The sequence below is a fragment of the Podarcis erhardii genome, assembly GCF_964252035.2.
Source record: "Podarcis erhardii genome assembly, chromosome: Z".
In the NCBI taxonomy this organism is placed as follows: domain Eukaryota; kingdom Metazoa; phylum Chordata; class Lepidosauria; order Squamata; family Lacertidae; genus Podarcis; species Podarcis erhardii.
The window spans coordinates 17,821,875-17,841,485 of NC_138504.1; the positions used below are offsets into that span (position 1 = coordinate 17,821,875).

The following is a 19,611-nucleotide window of genomic DNA, read 5'->3' on the forward strand; positions in this document are numbered from 1 at the left end:
GCTCCCGAATCCTCGTCGTGGATTGTGGGTGGGGTTATTAAGAAAACACGAGAGTCTTCAGCCCCGCCTTCTTTTCCTGAGTTCTCCGAAGCATGTCCGAGAAAAGCCGAAGATTGCCGAAACCTGGGAGAAGAAGTTTCGTTCGCTTTACAGTAGTCTTTTTCGGAGGAGGACCGGGAGTGCCTAATTCGTGCCGGCAGGTGGCGCCAGCTAGCTAGCAGCGAATGATTTCAGTATTTCGTGGCGTGGCAGCTGCAATGTCAGGCAGGAATTAAACAGGTGCAGCTTCTCCCTACCTCGCACAATGCTGCGCTGCATACACACCATGCATTTAAAGCACATTCCAACCCCCCCCCCGCAAGAATCCTGGGAACTGTAGTTTAAGGGTGTTGGGAATTGTTACAGATAGGTAGCCGTGTTGGTCTGCCATAGTCAAAACAAAACAAATTCCTTCCAGTAGCACCTTAAAGACCAACTAAGTCAGTTCTTGGTATGAGCTTTCGTGTGCATGCACACTTCTTCAGATACACTGAAACAGAAGTTTCCAGACCCTTCTATATAGTGAGAAGGTGGGGAGGGGTATTACTCAGAAGGGTGGTGGGAATGGGTGATTGGCAGATAGCTGTGATGAGCCTGTTGACGACTCTTAATGACTGCAATAGGTCTTACAGGAAAAAGCAAGGGGTGAAAAGGTGAAAAATGGCTTTGTCATGTATAATGAGATAAGAATCCAAGGTCTTTGTTCAGACCAGGTTTCTCCATTGTTTTGAGTTTGGTGATAAGTTGTAATTCAGCAGCATCTCTTTCCAGTCTATTTCTGAAATTCCTTTGTAGTAAAACAGCTACTTTGAGATCTTGTATAGAATGTCCTGGGAGATTGAAATGTTCTCCTACTGGTTTCTCTGTCTTGTGATTCCTGATGTCCGATTTATGTCCGTTTATTCTTTGGCGTAAGGTCTGGCCTGTTTGTCCAATATAGAGAGCTGAAGGATCACCCATTCCCACCACCCTTCTGAGTAATACCCCTCCCCACCTTCTCACTATATAGAAGGGTCTGGAAACTTCTGTTTCAGTGTATCTGAAGAAGTGTGCATGCACACGAAAGCTCATACCAAGAACTGACTTAGTTGGTCTTTAAGGTGCTACTGGAAGGAATTGGTGTTGGGAATTGTAGAGCTGAGAGGTGTAAACTTACAGCTCCCAGAAGTCCTCGTTTCGGGGAGGTGCTTTACATGAACAGTGGGCTTCATTCATTCATTTTGGTTGTATGCCTCTTTTCCACCAAAAAGGTGCTCCAAGCGACTTATAACAAAACAACAACAGGGATGCATTTCAAATAAAAGTCTCATAATAACATAGAAAAACAATAGCATGGTAATAATTTTGTTACAACATAGAAAAACAAAAATACAATAGCATACAAAAAAACCCCACATTTATACATGTAAAAAAATAAAAACAACCCTTGATTTGATGCCATGAACTAAGAGGCAATGCCTTAATCATATCTGTGTTTATAGGCCATTAGGTCGGACCTCTTCCATCCTTTATCAAGGAGAGTGCCAACTTTCACACAACACAAATTCACCTCTTGAATTTCTGCCTGTTAGGCAAGAATCCTATTCGTAGCTTTTTCACACTGGTGTGAGTCAGTACAGTGTAGGAGGGTTGGCCTTTGGAAAAGCACTTGCCATCCCTGAGCACTAAGCCCTCGACTGAATTTTTAAAAGTATTTAATTTAATTTTTACATTGATATCCCACCATCCCTTTCAGGATGAGAGACGGTGACTGACCCAAAGTCACCCAGTGAGCTTCATGGCTGAGCAGGGTGGGGGTGGGGGAGTTCATTTTTTTAAAAATAATATTTATTCAAATTTTAAAGATTACAAAGAGAAAAAAGGAAAAAGGGAAAAAAAATACAGAAAAAATACAAACAATTGAAAAAAAAACCAAATCAAACCTTTACATCACTTACTTTCATTCACTTACTTCCTTGACCTCCTCACACCTCCCATTTTTGTATTCTAATTCAGTTAGATATTTCAGCAAATCCTTTCCAGCTTTGTTTTTATCTTAATAATTTATCTTAATATATTGTGATTTTGCATTCTCTTCTTTCACCAATTCATTTTTACTTAATCCTTTATATCTTTTCTGCTAAAACCACATAATTCTATTCCAACATCTTTCTAACATTCCTTAATGGGGGTGGGGGAGTTCAAACAGCTTCTATCCCAGCACTCAAACCATTTGATGTTCAGTCTCAAGTGGCAATGTTAAGAACAGTTTCAGGTTAAGAACAGACCTCCGGAATGAATTAAGTACTTAACCCGAGGTACCACTGTACAGTATTTGTCCAACACTGTAACTAACCATACTGGCTTTTGCATGACTGCCTCATAATTGCAGAGCTCTCTTTTTCCCCAGACAAAGTTGTTCCCATTACTGTATGTGGTCCGGTTTTTTGCGGGCTGATGTTTCAACTGAGCGCTAAAGAGCGGGTTTTCTCAGAGAAAGCTCCTGGGGGGGGGGGAGAGACGTTCACACACAGAGCTTTAAAGTACAGACTGTGCCTGGAAAGACTGGAGGAAAGGTAAGTGTGGGTAAAGCCATAGGAATAGTTTATTTTAAGAGTGGCACATCGATATTTAAAGCACTTTATTGCCCAAGAATCCTGGGAACTGTAGTTCACCCCTCACAGAACTACAACTCCCAGCACTCTTCACAAACTACCACTCCCAGAACTCTTTGGGGGGAGGGTGCTTCAAATGCATGGCATGTGCACAGCCACACAAGAACCAAAATCCTAAAGTCTTAGCACATTGTCCTTGCCCTACAAAAGTCTGGTGAGAAAACGTGCTAGTGTCTTGGTTTACTGAATGCCTTCCTTTTAAACCATGAATTTATGATTCATGAAATCTAAAGTATTGTACAGGGGGCTGCTTATGTTGCTTTAACCCTGCTGGGGGGGCGGTTTGCATGTTCTGCACTCAGTGAGTCATTGAGTAAGATTTCTTTTTAGCAGCCTGGCTCTCTCTCTTCACCACCACCCCCCTTCTTCCTTTCCTCATTGACTCTCTCTCTCTCTCGAGAGAGAGTACAGCTTTAAATAAACATCTGGCAACTGCAGGCTACCCCACATCTGGGCAGCGTTAGCTGAGTCTGGAAGCCGGTAAGAACAAGCCACTTGTTTTGAGAAAGTTAAAGAAGAGGACTCCTGCATGGACAGAGAGAGAGAGAGAGGACCAGAAGGCACAATTGTACACCAATTCACGGGCAAGGCAGGTAAGAAAGAACCTGCTTCTGTCAGTCCTTTGCTTCTCTGTTTGCAACAGACAGAAAAGATACAGGGGAGACGGACAGCTTATTTATTTTACTTTATTAAATGAATTTATTAGCCGCTCTTGCGCTGAGATTCTCTAAGCGACTTACATAATTGGGGGGGGGGGTGGGCTGTATGCTAAGATAGCCATGCCCAGAGTAGACCCCTTTAAATTAATGAGCAGAACTAACATAAGCCCATTAATTTCAGTGGATATACTGAACTTGGTTGGTTAAAACCCTAAGGCTGCAATCCTATACACACTTTTCTGGGGAGTTGGAACTTGCTTCTGAGTAGCCATACCTAGGACTGTGGCGTAAATATTTATAAATCTACATCCGTTTTGCACAGATGGAAACTTGCGACGTGTGTCATTGGGGTGTGAGAGAGAGATGCTGAGTATGTAGTGCTGCCTTTCTGCTTTAAGAAGTTGCATCAAATGATTGGCCCATCTTTTTACAGTATTTAATTTATTTAAGAATTTAAGAATTACCCTGTTTTTCCCCGGACCAGCTTTCCAAAGTGGCTTATGAATGAAACATAATATGACAACAGTAGAGAACAGTAAGCACCAGCATATGACAATAATAACACATAGTGGCTTTTATTTTATTTTTAAATGCTAGGAACAGTCGAAAAACATCAGGAAACACATTCTGGATGGGGGGGGGGGAAATGAAATTTTCAATTTCTGTCTGAAACCAGATATTTTTATCCCAGAGTTGTCTACTTTTACTGGTATTCTAACATTATCAAATTGGTATCATCTCTAAAGCATTGCTTTGCCTGTATAATTATGTAAGCTGCAAGCCCTTTTACTTCATTGGGATCTCACAAATCAGGACTTTATGCTTACTTCAAAATGTGGCAAGCCAGCCCAGATGTGTTTGGGGGTTCCTCTTGTTCATTCTGAGTGGCACCCTGGACTTCTACCCCGAAGACAAAAACCTGGCATCTTCCTTTAGTTACTGTATCTTCCCTTGTCCCTCCTGGCCAGGGTCCTGTGTCTTTTAAGACCTATGTGACGGGCAGAAACTCATCAGGGAAAGCTGCACATGTTGCATTTCCGTTTGGTAGAAGGTACTATGATCAAGACACAGTAATCCCATCAGGCAAGAGTGAGGGGGAGAAGGTGATAAAACTACACAAAGCCAGAGATGAAGACAGGTGTTCCTGCCAGTCTTATAGCAGGGGTAGCCAGCATGGTGTCCTCAAGGTGTTGTGGGAGTAAAACTCCCATCATCCCTGACCAATGGCCAGATTGGCTGGGCTGATGGGAACTGCAGTCCACAGACCATGTTGGCTACCACTGTCTCTTGCTCAGTACAGTCATACCTCGGGTTACAGACGCTTCGGATTGTGCGATTTTGGGTTGTGTACTGTGCCGAACCCAGAAGTACCGGAACGGGTTACTTCCGGGTTTCAGTGCTTATGCATGCGCAGAAACGCTAAATCGTACTTTGCGCATGTGCAGAAGCGCTGAATCACAACCCACATGTGCGCAGACGCTGTGCTGCGGGTTGCAGATGCTGCAGGTTGTGAACGTGCTTCCCGCATGGATCACGTTCGCAACCTGAGCGTCCACTGTACATCATTCTAGTAGAAGGCAGGGGGTGGGATTTTGGTAGACACAAAATTCCCTGATAAACTCTTTCTACAAGTTGACCTCCCTCCTTATTTAATGCATTGGATAGTAGAATAGTCCTACCACCTTGAGATAGAATGGGGGAAAGAATATATGCTGCAAATTTTTTTAGCATGCTGCTCCTTCTTTGGAGGTCTTTAAGCAGAGGCTTGACAGCCATATGTCAGGAGTGCTCTGATGGTGTTTCCTGCTTGGCAGGGGGTTGGACTCGATGGCCCTTGTGGTCTCTTCCAACTCTATGATTCTATGATTCTATTATTCCTTTTGGTAAGGCTGAGTTCAAAGCTTACATTTTAATGGGGTTAATCTCTGGCAAGATACTACCTCTCAGCCTCAATTTTCTAGCTTTAAAATGGGAGAGCAAGCAAGTGGCTAGGGAGGGAAAAAAAAACCTCTATCATAATACTGGAATCCCATATCATCCAATGAAACTGAGGAATAGGAAATTCAGGTCACGAAAAAGGAAGTAATTTTTTTGCCCAGCACGTAGTTGTAATGGTAGCGTCAAACTTTGATGGCTTGCTTAGCTTATGTGTTCCTATATACATAAAAAGGTAAAACACCATAACATCTGAAGTTCATGTGGCCTTGCTAACTACAGAATGAGGAACAGCAGACTGCTTCAGGGGAGCTGTTTAACTGGGGGTGAAAGGTGCTTCATATAGTGGTTTAGCAAAGTGTTGGAAGTTGATGGGACTGAGAGCCTACCATCATCTGGATGGCCACAAATTCCTTATCCCAATCCTGCCAGACCCATCTGACCAAGTACAGACCCATCTGAGTGCCAAGTACAGAAAAGTTACCTCCAGCTCAACAGGCTGCCCTGTGCTCTGTAATATTGGGGAAAGGGATAGCCCTTTTTAAAAAAAAGCCCTCTGCAAGACTAGTTAGTAAATATGAATTTATTGTTTTTTATCCTTTAATGCAAAACAGGCATCAAGAAGGATGTGCCAGCTGAACTCACTGGATAGTTTTATTTTACCCACTGGACTCTCTAATTTGTTTTGATTTTATCAGGATATTCGTCAGTGAGCCTCCTTCTGTGTATTTGTCAAGGCATTTCTTACTCAATGTTTATTTGCTAATAATTCCTGCTTCCCGGCCAACCATGCACACACCCTTTCTTTCTTTCTTTCTTTCTTTCTTTCTTTCTTTCTTTCTTTCTCTGTCCCTGTTTTACATGTCCCCCAATGTTATCATCAGTACACACACACACACACACACACACACCCCTCTGATGTACAAATTATATTCTCTTGGCACCTGGAGGTCACTTATCCCAATCTATAGTAAACCTTAAGGTTAGCATCTGTTTTGTTACGAGATACAAGACACTTCCAGACCTGTCACTATTTTCAGGGGAATTCAATCACATAATGGCAAATTCAGGTCTTGTAATAGTAGATTGTGAGGTATTGTATGACAAACCTGCTTTCTTAAAAGATTGGACTTTTTGCAGGAAGGAAAGTGATGGGGAAAGTATGGAATAACTCTTGCTTTGATGCAACACCACCTAACCTTCCTGCAAACAAATTGAGACAAATGCTCATTAAATAACCAATATAATCAAATCTCCCTGGAAACAGAGCAGGATGACTGGTCAATGCACAGGTCATTTGAAAGTGCCAATTGTCTGTAACTTAATATCACCAGTGCTGTTTATTAGGAAGGAGGAAGCAAACTGAATGAATCTCATAAGATGATGATACAGAGCCTGAAGAAGCAATGCAAGCAACACAAATACATCTCTCTGTCCTTCTGCAGTGGGAAGCTTCTTCACCTTAAGATTGACGACTTTTGGTCTGCCTGTTATTAATTGGTAGTGCCTGTTGTGGGCCTCTCTGCCAAGGACTTTCCCCCCCTCTTGAGCCTCCAGCCTGTTCCTCCCCTATTAACAGACGGACACTTTTGGCTCATGCGTAATATATGCAAACAACCAGCTGGAAGGGTCTATGTATGAATTACTGGCTTAAAACGCAGCTCAGCTGCTCTTTTCCTCAATTCGGATTGAAGCTGGTATGGGAGAAAACACACCAAAATACAGTATTGCATAAGAAAAAAACAGGATAGATACCTTATATAGATACAGATTGTGTACACTGTGTGTACACTGGCTTCCCAAACTAACAAGGGGAGCACACTGGATGCAGAGTAAACAGGAGTGTGTACACAGCCAGGTAGCAGCAAATAAAGTGCTGTCTGAATGGAGCCTGATATAAGGCAGAATGAATCCACCACGAATGCACTGTTATGGTGTAAAGGACATGCTGCTGAATACACGAGCCTGGAGGGGTGTCAAACCAAGATGGCTCTTGCACGGGGAACTACTCCACATCTGCAGCCTATGCAGCACCAGTTGTTTCTGTGCAGGTGGTGGTATTTGCCTGTGTCTACCAGCTATTTGCCAGGTAGATTTTCACATGCAACCTGCTTCAGGTGCCCTAGGAATTCTGTATCGAGACACATTCACTGCTTTTTAAATCAAAACTCAAAAATGTCAACATTTATAAAAAATTATGAGCGAGAGACCTGCACGTTAGGTGCCTCAATTGGTTGTTTCAACAGGGAGAGCTGGCATTCTTAACATATATCCAATGTGATTTATTTGTACTGTATCTTGTGGTTTTCCTGCTCCTTATTGATTTGATTCTTCTGTTGTATTTACTGCAGCTTTGTTGTATGTTTCTTCCTTATTGGAAAATATTTTTATTCGTCAGTTACTGTAACGAATGTGTTGCTTTAAGCTCAGCCTGGCAGTTGGCAAAGTGACATACAAATATGAAACAAAATAAAATGTGCATCAGTTTCAAGAAGAAAAATAGTTTTCTTTCTTTTGCATCTCTGCCCCTCAAACATTTAGGGTGCTAGCTTAGTTTTTAAAAAGAAAAATAAATATATAGAATCTATGTGTGTATGCCTAAGCATTAGCAAGGGTTGGGGTTGGCCTTGCTGCTTTCGATTGTTGACGTCCTGCCTCTTATTCTGGCTTTCAGCTTGAATTCTCAGGCAGCTCTGCCTTCATCTTTACCCTGCCATCTGGAATCTCCATTCGCATGCTAAGATGCCGCGAGGAGCATCCCCCCTCTTGCTGCTTCTCTGGGCCAAAATGGTCTCCTCCACATGGTATGAAGGTAAGCACTGACAAGTCAGTACCAAAGTCAGGCAGGGGGAGGGGGGATAACCTTAAGAACAAAGGTGGTAAGACTTTTTGCATTTTCTCAAAGGCAGCCTTCCTTGGGGAGCAGACCCTTAGGCAAGTGCCCTCAGGTAACAGCAGGCTACCTACAGGTGTGTGCACACATTCAGCTCCAATCCAGAGAGCACAGCATCAGCACCATAGTGAAGGCACAACCACTGCTGCCCTTGCCGCCATGCAGCACTACCGGTAACAGGCCTAGGAAAGACCCCTGGCCTCAGAGATCTGGTTGCCACTTGAGGAGGACAGTAGAGCGGCAAATGGACCTATAGCCAGACTTCTCCTGAGACAGGCACATCTATTTTTATACACATTGTAATTAGCTGTGGTCTCCTTTTGGCCACAGCTGCCATCCGAGCAAGACCACAGTCAGTCTGTACATAGTCGGGTATCTTTGTCAAAGAAGCCCCCAAGGCATAGGCAATAGGAAGCGGGGAGGAGACCCAGACATCCTGCAACTCCTTCGCCACAAAAGCATTGCAAATAATAACCCATCGTGGAACTAACTGTGGTTCCTGCTTTACTGGGGGCAAGGGAGGGCAGACGGATACGCATCTGGGGTTAGGACCATACCTAGATTGAAGTAAATATAATTCCACCCCCCTCCCCCTGCAATAGCAGGAGCTAAATTTTTCCACATGTCCTGTCTCTGGCTGATGAGGAGACCACTTGGCAAGCGATGGTTTGTCTGGAGCAGTTTCAGACAGTAAGCAGTGGGGTTGGGGTGTCAAGAGGGACTGGGGGGCTGGCAGTGAGTAAGCCTCTTTCCTTCCTCCACTAAGCTTCTGAGTTTCTTATGCCTCTTGGCTCTCATGTGTTCCGCTAAAAGTCCATCCATTGCCTGGTCACTGTTAGGCAAGCAAATACCTTCAGGAGACACAGTTCTTATTGCAGTCATCTAAATGTTTCTGGGAAACCTTGCAACAGATGTGCTTTGCCACATGTGCATGAGCTTAAAAGGCCCTGCCTGTACAAGCTTGGGTCCTTTTCCTGGGCCAGGCTGCTGTGGCTTTAATGGCAACAAGACAGAAAAGGATTTCAGCAGGAAATGTTTTCCTCACCCTCTCTAAAAAGCAACAACCCCAAAACAATTATGAACATAGGAAGAGTCCTGCTGGGTAAGTCCAGCATCCTGTTTTCATAGTGGCCAACCAGATGCCCATGGGAAGCACCAAAACAGGATCTGAGTGCAACAGCAGTCAATTAGCTCAGTTGGTTATTGCTTGGTGCTGGTAACACCAAGGTTTCAGGTTTGATCCCTGTATGGGACAGCTGCATATTTCTGTCTTGCGGGGGGGGGGGGTTGAACGAGATGACCCTCAGGGTCCCTCTCAACTCCACCATTCTATGATTCTATGATTCCCAGCAGCTAAAACAACCTGCCTCTGACAGCAGAGATAGCACATGATTGCCAGTAGCCACTGGGTATGGTAGGCAAATTTGTTTCAGTGGCAGCATATCTCCAGTTCTTGTGCCATGTGAATCTAAGATAACTCTGCCCACATTGCAGCACCAATGCTAGGTTTGGTTCAGACAAGGCTGGTCTATCTCTCAACCCCCAGCTATGAGCTGTGGTGAAAGAGTTGGTTTAGATTTCTTCATTTCCATCTTGGAAAAGTGTGGCCACATTTGTGATTGCTGGAGGTACAACCACTACAGGCTATGAAGGCTGACTCAGCCCTTTCCTTGTAAGGAGATGGTTAGACATACATCAGACTTTCCCTAGAGGCTGGTGATGCAGGAACATGACATTGGAGAAGGACAATTTATGAGTGGGAAGGTCATTGTGTGTGGTGTGTACATGTTCTCCATGGGGATGCTGTCTAGACTAGTATTCATCCTCTCCCTGCTCCTTTCTCCTGACTACTTCCCATTGCAAAACAATAGGAAGCTTGCTAGCCAGAAAGAGGCAGTGCTCCAAGCAGCTTGGTCTACACACCATTAAGATTCCCAACTTGAATCAAAATACTGGACCAAGGAAATAAATGTAACAGGGACCAGAGTGGAGTCCTGGCAGCTGCCCCATGATACCAGGTGCTGCAACTGGCCCTTGCCTCTGAGCCTCATCCAAACCTGGAGAAGGTGAGCAAGAGGTGCTCCTCCTCCTCCCTCCTCACTTCCATCAGTGCTCACACACTGGGAGAGGTCAGACTGCACAGGCAGCAACAGGAAGGAGCACAAATAAAAAGACTAGGAGTTCCAGGAACTGGCTTCAAGGACCCTGCTGGGCTAGGCTGTGGGCCTTGGCAGAAGCTCAATGGCACTGACTCCTGACACTGGCCTTTAGTGTTGGGTCGTCTCTCTTGAAACATACAAGGCAGCAGTGTCTCTGGGCATGTGCAGCATGCATCCCAGTCATCATTGCCAGCGGGAGTGGGTGGGTGGGTGAAGAGCAGCTTTTCCATCCTAGGTATTTTGCACTTAGCCAGCCTCAAGCTTCTTATAGACATGAAGTTATGCTTTCAAGCAGGGTAATGGAAACATCTGGTCTTTCGCTTAGCAGATATGTGGTTTCAGAGCTAACGCAGAAGATGTTGTGCCTCATTTCAAGCATGGGTGCTAAAATTAAGAGGTGGGTCCATTCACAAACAGGAATGGGAATGATTCATGAGAGTGCCTGGGTGATGGGGGGAATGAACTGTGGCCTCTGGAATTAGAGGGATCCCAGTGGAAATGTGACCTAACTGGGTTGGAATGCCAGCCGACAGCTCTTATTCATTCATCTGGGATCCAAATTTATTCTGCTCCAATTCACTATAAAAGATATTTTTGTCTCCACATATGTCTTTCACTTATCTTTGTGGAAACGCTGGAACAAAAAAGAAAAAGAAAAAGAAAAAAGAAAACACACACACACACACAACCCTGTGTTTGTTTTGTCTAAAGCAAAGAAAGCAAAGAGATGCTTGCAATCTATCCTTCTGGCATACATACATAGGAAAAGACAGCCTTCAAAATGATCCAACTGTTAGGGAGGGTTTGGTTAGCATACATAGGCGTAGCCGGGGGGGCAGGGGGGCAGCTGCTCCCCCCTACACACTATCAAGAAAAACAATAGAAATACTTAACTGACCAATCACATTGGTTCTGCCCCCCCCCCAAAAAAAAATCCTGGCCACGCCCATGTTAGCATCACCGTTCTTCCAAGGACAATAATCCTACAAGTAGGATCCCAGATTTTTCTTAGAGGCTGCTGCCGAAAACTTACGCAGACACCTCATTGCAAGGCAAGCTTTCCACATGTTGGGTACCCAAAGGACCGTTTGGAAAAGGCATCCTGACCCTGCCCAGCATTACATCATAGCGAACACTTGAAACTTTCTTATCCTCAGTCAGGTGTATGAATAGGGTGATCCAGCAGATATTAGACGCTTGGAGATTTAATCAGCAAAGGCTCCTGAGAAGCTTAGCAGTTACGGGATAAGGGGACAGGGGGTCCTCTTACGGATCAGTAACTGGTTATAGAGCAGCAAGCAGAAAGTAGGAATAATGGAGAGAAGGGGGAAAATAGAGGGGCCCCAGGAATCTGTGTTAGGAATAGGTTAGAGAGGGTTCAGGTGCCCTACATGTTTTTGGGGAAGGATTCTTGGCCCCCACAGACTCTTGTGTGGATTGGAACTGTAGGTTGAGAGGTAAATCATTATACAATATCCAAAAAAGAAAAAAGAAAATATAATAAACCCACCACCCTGTTTAACTTCCCTCCACCGCTACTCGTCTTCTCTAGAATCAATTTTACTCTTATCATTGCATTCTGATTGTTTTTATTTTCTCTATATACATACATATGTCATTGATAATTTATTGTTTGGATACACTTACATTTTTAATCTAAGCATATTAGCATGTCTTTTTTAGAGCAATATTTTGTCATCAAAGCATTGCCATTCGTTTTTTAGTTTTTGATTTGACGGCTGTCGTATGGATGCTGTTAATTTAGCCAATTTTAATTAAGTTTAATTTAGCAAATTTTAATCCTGGGGAATTGTATGGGGCGGGCGATGGGAGGCAGCCATCTCTCCCACTCCAAACTCATATGATGTCCTTGAACCCAGTTGGCACAGGTGTCAAGTCAGTGACAGCACAAAACCCAGAGGTAGCACAAAGCCCCATGCGCTACTCTCTTGGTCTGTGCCTTCATAGACAGGTTGCATGATGCCGTTTCTTAGAACAGCTGATTATCGCAGCTGAACTCCCCCAACAAAGAAAGCAATTTGAATCCATTTTTTATGAAACAGATGTGTAACAAAATGTTGCAGCGTCAAGTGCTGCTGATTCCAATTCTGTTCCTCCCAACTAAAAGCAACAGGCTGGCAGGATTCCAGGGACACAGCATACTCAATCCTTATGAGCTGTTTCAGGAAGAGGGGTTCTCTCTTAGGGTGGTTTTTTTATTGTTATTATTACTAAAAATGTGCACCTGCAAACCTTGGGCATCCCTAAGTCTGCTAGTTCCAAGGGAGTGGATGATACAGTTTTCACTGCGTAAGAGCTTTACAGCCTAAACATCAGAAATAAGGCTCACCCACACTTCTGTTAGTCCCATGATTCATTCTGTTTGTCCCATAATTTCTAGGAATGGGTCTGAGAGGTTTTCCTTTTGCCCCACAACTTTCCCTGGAAAAACCCACTTTTTTTACCACTGAATCAGAACAAAGGTTAATATGCAGAAAACCCAACTGATGTTCTCTGCAAACAGTGAGTTTTTCCTGTGGAAAGTGGCAGGACAAATGAAGAGCTCTCAAACCCGTACCTAGAAATCGTGGGACAAGCCTAAGTGTGGATGAGCTCGTAGAGGGAATGGTTTAGGGGCAGCCTTCTGCTGCAGTAGCCAGCAAATATTTCATCATCATCACCCTCGCTATCATTTTATTTCCTCGCATTTGTGAATCACTTCCCATGAGGCACCCCAAAGCGATTCACAAAATAATAAGCTATATAGAACAGGTACACATATAAAAGCAGTTAAAACAATTGCAAACATAAAAATGATTATTAAAAATGATTGCAACTATTAAAAAAAACCCCAAGCCACCCCAAATAAATTCACACTTCACACCATAATTTTTGTTTAAGGTTTTTTGCATAATTTTGGCCACAACTTTATTAAAATACAAACAATGTGGGTGGTTGCTTAGGCATTGGTTACGACTATCTGTCCCCGCCCAGGGACAGAACTGACATCCGCAAGCCTGCGAAGTTAGTAAGGGAAAACATTTTATGGGGAGTAGATGGAGCTGGGTATGAGACCCTCACCTCTCCCCAAATGCTCCCAGGGGCTCTTGCGTGGCCCTATGCCCCTTAACAGGGGTGCGGACAAAAGCATGGTTTGCCGCTGGATTCCTTTAACGGAATACCCTTGCAGCAGCAGCATTGGAGGGGCAGGCACAGCCAATCCATACCTCTCCACCAACCAATTTTCTAAAACCAATGCCTAACCGCAACCTTACAAAAGTTGTGATGATTTGCTACGCAGTAGGCAAAAACCAAATGGCACCAGCCAATCAGCCAAATGGACAAAATTCCTCCCAGGCCCCTGCTCCAAAAGCAGACGACACCATGACAGACATAGCAAGGTCAAATGCAACAAACACCCTAAACTTAGGGAGGGTCGGCGGCTGATCCGATGCGCACAGCAAAAAGAGGAAGCTCAACGCTGCACGCAGGGAATATATTCAACTCAGGCTATCACTCAAAATTGGCAACATCAAACTCTCCCCAGCAACCCGAGGAGTGCAATCACACTTTGGGCCAACCAAACCAAGGAGAACACGCTCTCTCTCCTACAGAATGCAGTGATTGGTTGGGTATGTAGCGGCTGACGTGGTCCTAGCAGATCCCAAGCCTATCCTGGTTCCAAGCTGTATATTGCTTTGTGCACTGATACCAGCACCTTGAACCTCGCCTTGTAGCTAGGTGCAATTATTTCAGCTGTGAGGTAGTAATGAGCCGCTGAGCTGCCACGTTTTGCACTAGCTGCAGCTTCTGGGTCAGCTTCAAGGGCAGCACCACACAGAGCATATTGTAGTAATCCAAGCTGGAGGTTTACCAGTGCATGGCTGACAGTGGTCAGGCGAGCCCAACCCGGAAATAGTTGCAGCTGCCTTACCAACTGAAGCTGGTAAAAAGGCTTAATAGATTTAAGTTGCACTCTGGCAATCTCTGCTTCCATGCCATCTCCATGTTGCTTCCTGCATTTAACAGACCTGGCATAAAAAACTGTTTAGTCTGGTGGTTCATGCCAGCAGCCCTAACCAGGCTGCTCCTGGGAAGAAATATTTGTGCAAGAACTTTTTTCGGAGAGTATATGCTCTAATGATTGGGTTTTTTTGTTTTTTTTTAAATGATATTTATTAGAAGTTTCAAAAATTACAAAAAAAAACAAAGCAAAAGAGAAAACAAAAAAAATAACAATACATACATAACAGTACATCAAAAAAAAACAAAACACATAAAAACCAATACACCAATAACAATAAAAAAAAAGAAACACACATTCAATATTCCATATCTCCATCCTTCATTTACTTGTTTCATTGACCTCCTCATACCTCCCTTTTTGTATTCTGGTTTTGAGGTTGGGAACCCAATTCATGAATGTATATACCCTCCCCTCCCTTGACCTACTAAATGCAACACCAGATGCTATTCATAAAGGGATTTTAGCAGGTAGAGCCTCACCTTTCTAGGTGCCTTATTCACCAACTTTGATGCCCTTTTGAGGATGTTCCAGAAGATGACAAGTTGCAACCAAGACTTGCATGATGGATCCTAACAGAAAACAGCTTCTTAATGCCTCTCCTCAAGTACTAGACAACTTTGGAGACATTTATAAAATCACTTTGCTTGTGATGAAAAAGTGCTGGAAACTTGTGCTGTCTTGGTATGATTTTGATTTGCAAATGCACAGGTAGAACAGGCAGAACTCAAGGAGGCATAAGAAAAGTCCCAAAGCTTAATTTTCTGATTGGGGCTTTAAAAAAAAAAAAAATCATTCCCACCATAATTCTTTCTCTCCCTCCACCAACCCCACCAGAGGCGGATTTAGAGTATCCAATTCAGTCACATTGAGGGTGGAGCTTTAGGAGTGGTGCAACTAGGATTTAGAATGGAGCGTGAGGGGTGTGTGTGCTTAATTTTGATGTCTCACACAGGGCACCACTGAAATTTGAGACCCCAAGATCCACCACAGACACCCTTTGTTTCTTTTTCTTACCATCCGGCTTGAAGAAGACCTTTGGAGGTCAAACGCTTGTGACATTTCAGTCAGTCCTATTAAGTACATTTTCCTGCATTTCTGGATTTTTGCCCCTGACCTGCCTCCCCTCCCATCCACGCAGGACAAACACGGCTACCCACTGCAGTTTGCGTCTTGTGCATTTGTGTAATCAGTAGCAAAATTTCAAAAGAAATCCCCAACGGACAGATCAGGGACCGAGATGATTTCGAGGGATGAAGAACCAAACTCAAGACTTCCCCTGGGCAGTGACATCGTTGGCACAGATTTGGAACCAATTTGGCAGAGTCTGCATCATTGTGGGGGTGATGTTATTCTGATTTGGGACAGGAACAAGCAGGGCTTTTCCCCCATCCAGAACTCATTGGAGCTCACCTCTCAGGTGGGCGCCATTGCCATTATAAGAGAACAAGGGAGGCGTTCATGATGAATACTGGCACCTGTTTTTCTAGAAAAATAGCACTGGGAACAAGGATGTAGACCATGGGTAGGCAAACTAAGCCCTGGGGGCTGGATCCGGCCCAAACACCTTCTAAATCCGGCCCGCATATGGTCCAGGAATCAGCGTGTTTTTACATGAGTAGAATGTATCCTTTTATTTAAAATCTGGGTTATTTGTGGGGCATAGGAATTCGTTCATTTTTTTCCTCCAAAATATAGTCCGGCCCCCCACAAGGTCTGAGGGACAGTGGACTGGCCCCCCGCTGAAAAAGTTTGCTGACCCCTGTTGTAGACAATCTAGAGATGAGCATTGTCACTTTCTGTTTCTCCCTCCTTTGTGCCAGGATCTGGCTACTCCGCTGCAGAAAGGCAAACCAACGAGGTGTATGCTGAAGAAACTTCCCATGTTCTTGCTCCAGAATATCGAGGTAAGCATTTTCAGATTGGTAGAACTAAATAATCTTAAAAAGTGCACTGCCATCCAAACGATGTTGGACTACATCTTCCATCAGCACTGACCATTGGCCAGGCTGAGTAAGGCTGATTTGGGGGTCTAATGACATATGGAGGCCAGCCATTCTCAGTAATTTTCATGTGATCTTTTGGAAGGCCCAGCTGTGCCCAGGTCACACATAAATCATTCTCTAGGGAGGGGGCAGTTTGGGACATCTTTGGAAAGGCGCCATCTTTTTGGCTCTTCATCCATCCTGCAGCCTGAGGGATGCAAGAGGCAAGCCGTAAGAGTGTCAGGAACCCACATACACACATTGATTGGAGGTGTGAGGAGAGAATGGGACCTCAATTACTAACCCTAGTGCAATCACCATACACCCACTAGCCATACTTCTCAGTGGCTGAACATAGAGCATTAGTGAGCAAGGACTGTAGGCATATAGTATTGGGAACTGTCATTTGTAAAGGGTGCTGAGAGGTGTTAGGAGACGCCCTCAGGAGACCCCCTATTCCCCTCACAGACCTACAATTTCCAGAATTCCCTGGGAAAATGAATTGTTTGTTAAACCACTCTGGGAATTTTCCACTCTGTGAATGGGCTGTGGGTTAAACCACAGAGCCTAGGACTTGCCGATCAGAAGGTCAGCGGTTCGAATCCCCGCGACGGGGTGAGCTCCTGTTGCTTGGTCCCTGCTCCTGCCAACCTAGCAGTTCGAAAGCACATCAAAGTGCAAGTAGATAAATAGGTACCGCTCCGGCGGGAAGGTAAACAGCATTTCTGTGCGCTGCTCTGGTTCGCCAGAAGCAGCTTAGTCATGCTGGCCACATGACCCGGAAACTGTACGCCGGCTCCCTCAGCCAATAAAGCGAGATGAGCGCCGCAACCCCTGAGTCGGTCACAACTGGACCTAATGGTCCGGGGTCCCTTTACCTTTAACAACTCTAAGCACCCTTAGCAAACCACAATTCCCAGTTGTTATAAGAGTGCTAAATATATAGTTGTGGTCAGAGAGACTGAGGGGAGCCTTGTAGGCCATCTACATAATTTACCTGCTCAAATTGGAAAACTTAGAAACAGAAGAGTCCACTACAATGTTGGGTCCCTATCTGCACTATAAAGCCCAACGTAACACTTTAACAAGCCATGGCTTCCCCAATGAATCCTGTGAACTGTAGTTTGTAAACAGTGCTAGGCAACCATTGTGGGCAGATATTCTCTTTTCCCTTTCACACAACCGGCCCTTGACCTGCCCGGATAATGCTAGCCATGGGGTCCTATGGGGACATCCAACAGCTGCTGTTTTGCTCTGTGGCTGTGTCGGCCCTGATTAAATAATTGATGTAAAGGCAGGGAAACAGCTGGCACAAAATTAATTTACCACAGTTCCTGAATTCAGAAGTTTGCCTGAAATGTAAAATTAGGGGCGACTTCCGGGATAGCGCGAACGGGTAATGGCGGATTCCCTCCGAGCTCTGGAGGGAATCGGCTCCGCTAAGGACGGGTCTTGCCGTGCCGGCGACACGGGGACCCTCAGAAACCGCAGGCGCTGAAGCCTGCGGACATGGAGACTCGGTGGGCACCTTAAGCGCCCTCCCCGACCCGCGAAGAGCCTTTTTAAAGGCTACGGAGGGGACCGGAGAGTGGCGTGGAGCTGAGAGTCGATCGCTGCCTTGGCGGAGCGAAGCCGCGAGCCATGACCGGAGAGCGCTATCTTTCTTCCTGAAATTTGGACTGAAAAAACAACTCGTGAGTAGAAGGAAATTTTGGCACTAAAAGTTTTATCATTGAATTTGAGTACGAGCGGGGGATGTGTTAAAAAGGAAGTCCACACTCCCCCCCCCCACCAAAAGACTTAAAGTAAGGAGAGGAGCACTAAGTCGGAAAGACTCTGGTGTTGAAAGGAGAAAGAACACTTTCATAAATTGGTTGAAAAAGTTACTTGTGCTGGAGTGAAGAGAGGGGAATCCCAGAGGTTTTGCTTTTGGCGGACCCCCTCCCGAACCCGGGCAGTGCCCTGCTTGGGAACCCGAGAGAAAAAACAAGGTGTTTGACAGCTGTCAAAAGAGCTGTCAAACGGACGTCAGCTTGGAAATTGAGTTAAAACTGTGTTATAACTATATTGTTGGGACTAAAAGTGTTACATTAAATTGACTGGAAACAAACTAATTCTGAATAACAAAGTAACGAACTGTTGGAAAAGAACTATGATGGAAATCCCCCTGGAGGGAACTAAAGACATTGCAATGGCTGCGGAAGGAAAACTACTGGCAGAGATAAAAAAAATGTTTTCCCTGGTGGGAGCTCTGCAAGAGCAGAGCTTAGCCATGAGAGAACAACTGATGACCTTCAATCTTAAACTAAACAACTCTGTTGGTGGAGCTAACCGGATGGAAAAAGAATCTGCAGCTGTAGAAAAAGAGACAACTTCAGAACTGGGGGAAAAAGAAGAAAAAGAAGAAGGAGTTCAGGAGGAAGAGAGCAATCAAATATCTGTAACTTTTGGGAGGAAAAGAAGTGAAAAAGACAACCAATGGATCACAAATCTGCAAAGAGAGAGAAAGATGGAAGTCCCTGGAACAACTGAAACATTAAGCTACGAAAGAACGAATAAGTATGATGGAGACTTCTTCTTTAAGCTGCAACATGGGAGATTTGTTGATCCTGGACAAAGACTGTTTTTGTTTGAAAAATATGAGGAACTGGTGACAGAATTCCTTCGAGAAGAGAAGATCAATAAAAAGGACTATAAACAAAACTGCTGGAGAGTGATTAACGGGGGCCTAAGGGCCTCTGATGTGAGAAATCCGGGTTAAATCTGTTTTTTTTTTTCTTTTGGATATTAATGTGGGAAGGGGCAAACACCAGGACAGAGGGGGAGGGGAGTGTAGAGTGGTAAAAGTCTGGGGTTTAGAATAGAAATATTATTGTTTTTTGATTTAATATAAAGAGCAAGGAATTTATGGGAGAGAAATTAGGCCGACCTTAGAGAAACAACTTAATATGCATAATGGGATTTAAAGTAAAAATGGATAAAGGATAAATTATAAGAAAAGATATGAATAATATTTAAGAGATTTGAACAAATAACTTGCTGAGATATTTAATGAAATGGGAAGGTGGCTGGGGGGGGTGGGGGGAAGTCACTGAAAGAGGGTAATGATTGTAAGGGTATGAAATTACAGATATTCTGTTTTGTGTTTTGTGTTTATGATATATGTTTGTGTTTGTTTAAAAAAATTTTGAAAATCCAATAAAAATATTTAAAAAAAAAAAAAAGAAATGTAAAATTAGGGGCAGCTAGTTAGGGAAGCTCCA

The 19,611-nt window shown here is 44.2% G+C and overlaps 1 protein-coding gene across 2 annotated transcripts in view; it reads left to right on the top strand.

Moving 5' to 3' along the window:
• Positions 1–111: 111 nt before the first annotated feature.
• Positions 112–19,611, top strand: part of SRPX2 (sushi repeat containing protein X-linked 2) — a 34,404-nt gene continuing 14,904 nt past the window's right edge. Inside the window, exons 1-4 of one of the 2 annotated variants that reach the window (XM_081848098.1) lie at positions 112–279; positions 3,094–3,286; positions 7,962–8,099; positions 16,187–16,270. In XM_081848098.1, coding sequence (XP_081704224.1) covers positions 8,030–8,099; positions 16,187–16,270 — 154 coding nt within the window. In that variant the 5' untranslated portion in view covers positions 112–279; positions 3,094–3,286; positions 7,962–8,029. Of the gene's footprint in view, positions 280–3,040; positions 3,287–7,961; positions 8,100–16,186; positions 16,271–19,611 lie in introns of those variants that run through there. The other variant, XM_081848099.1, reaches the window with a different exon arrangement.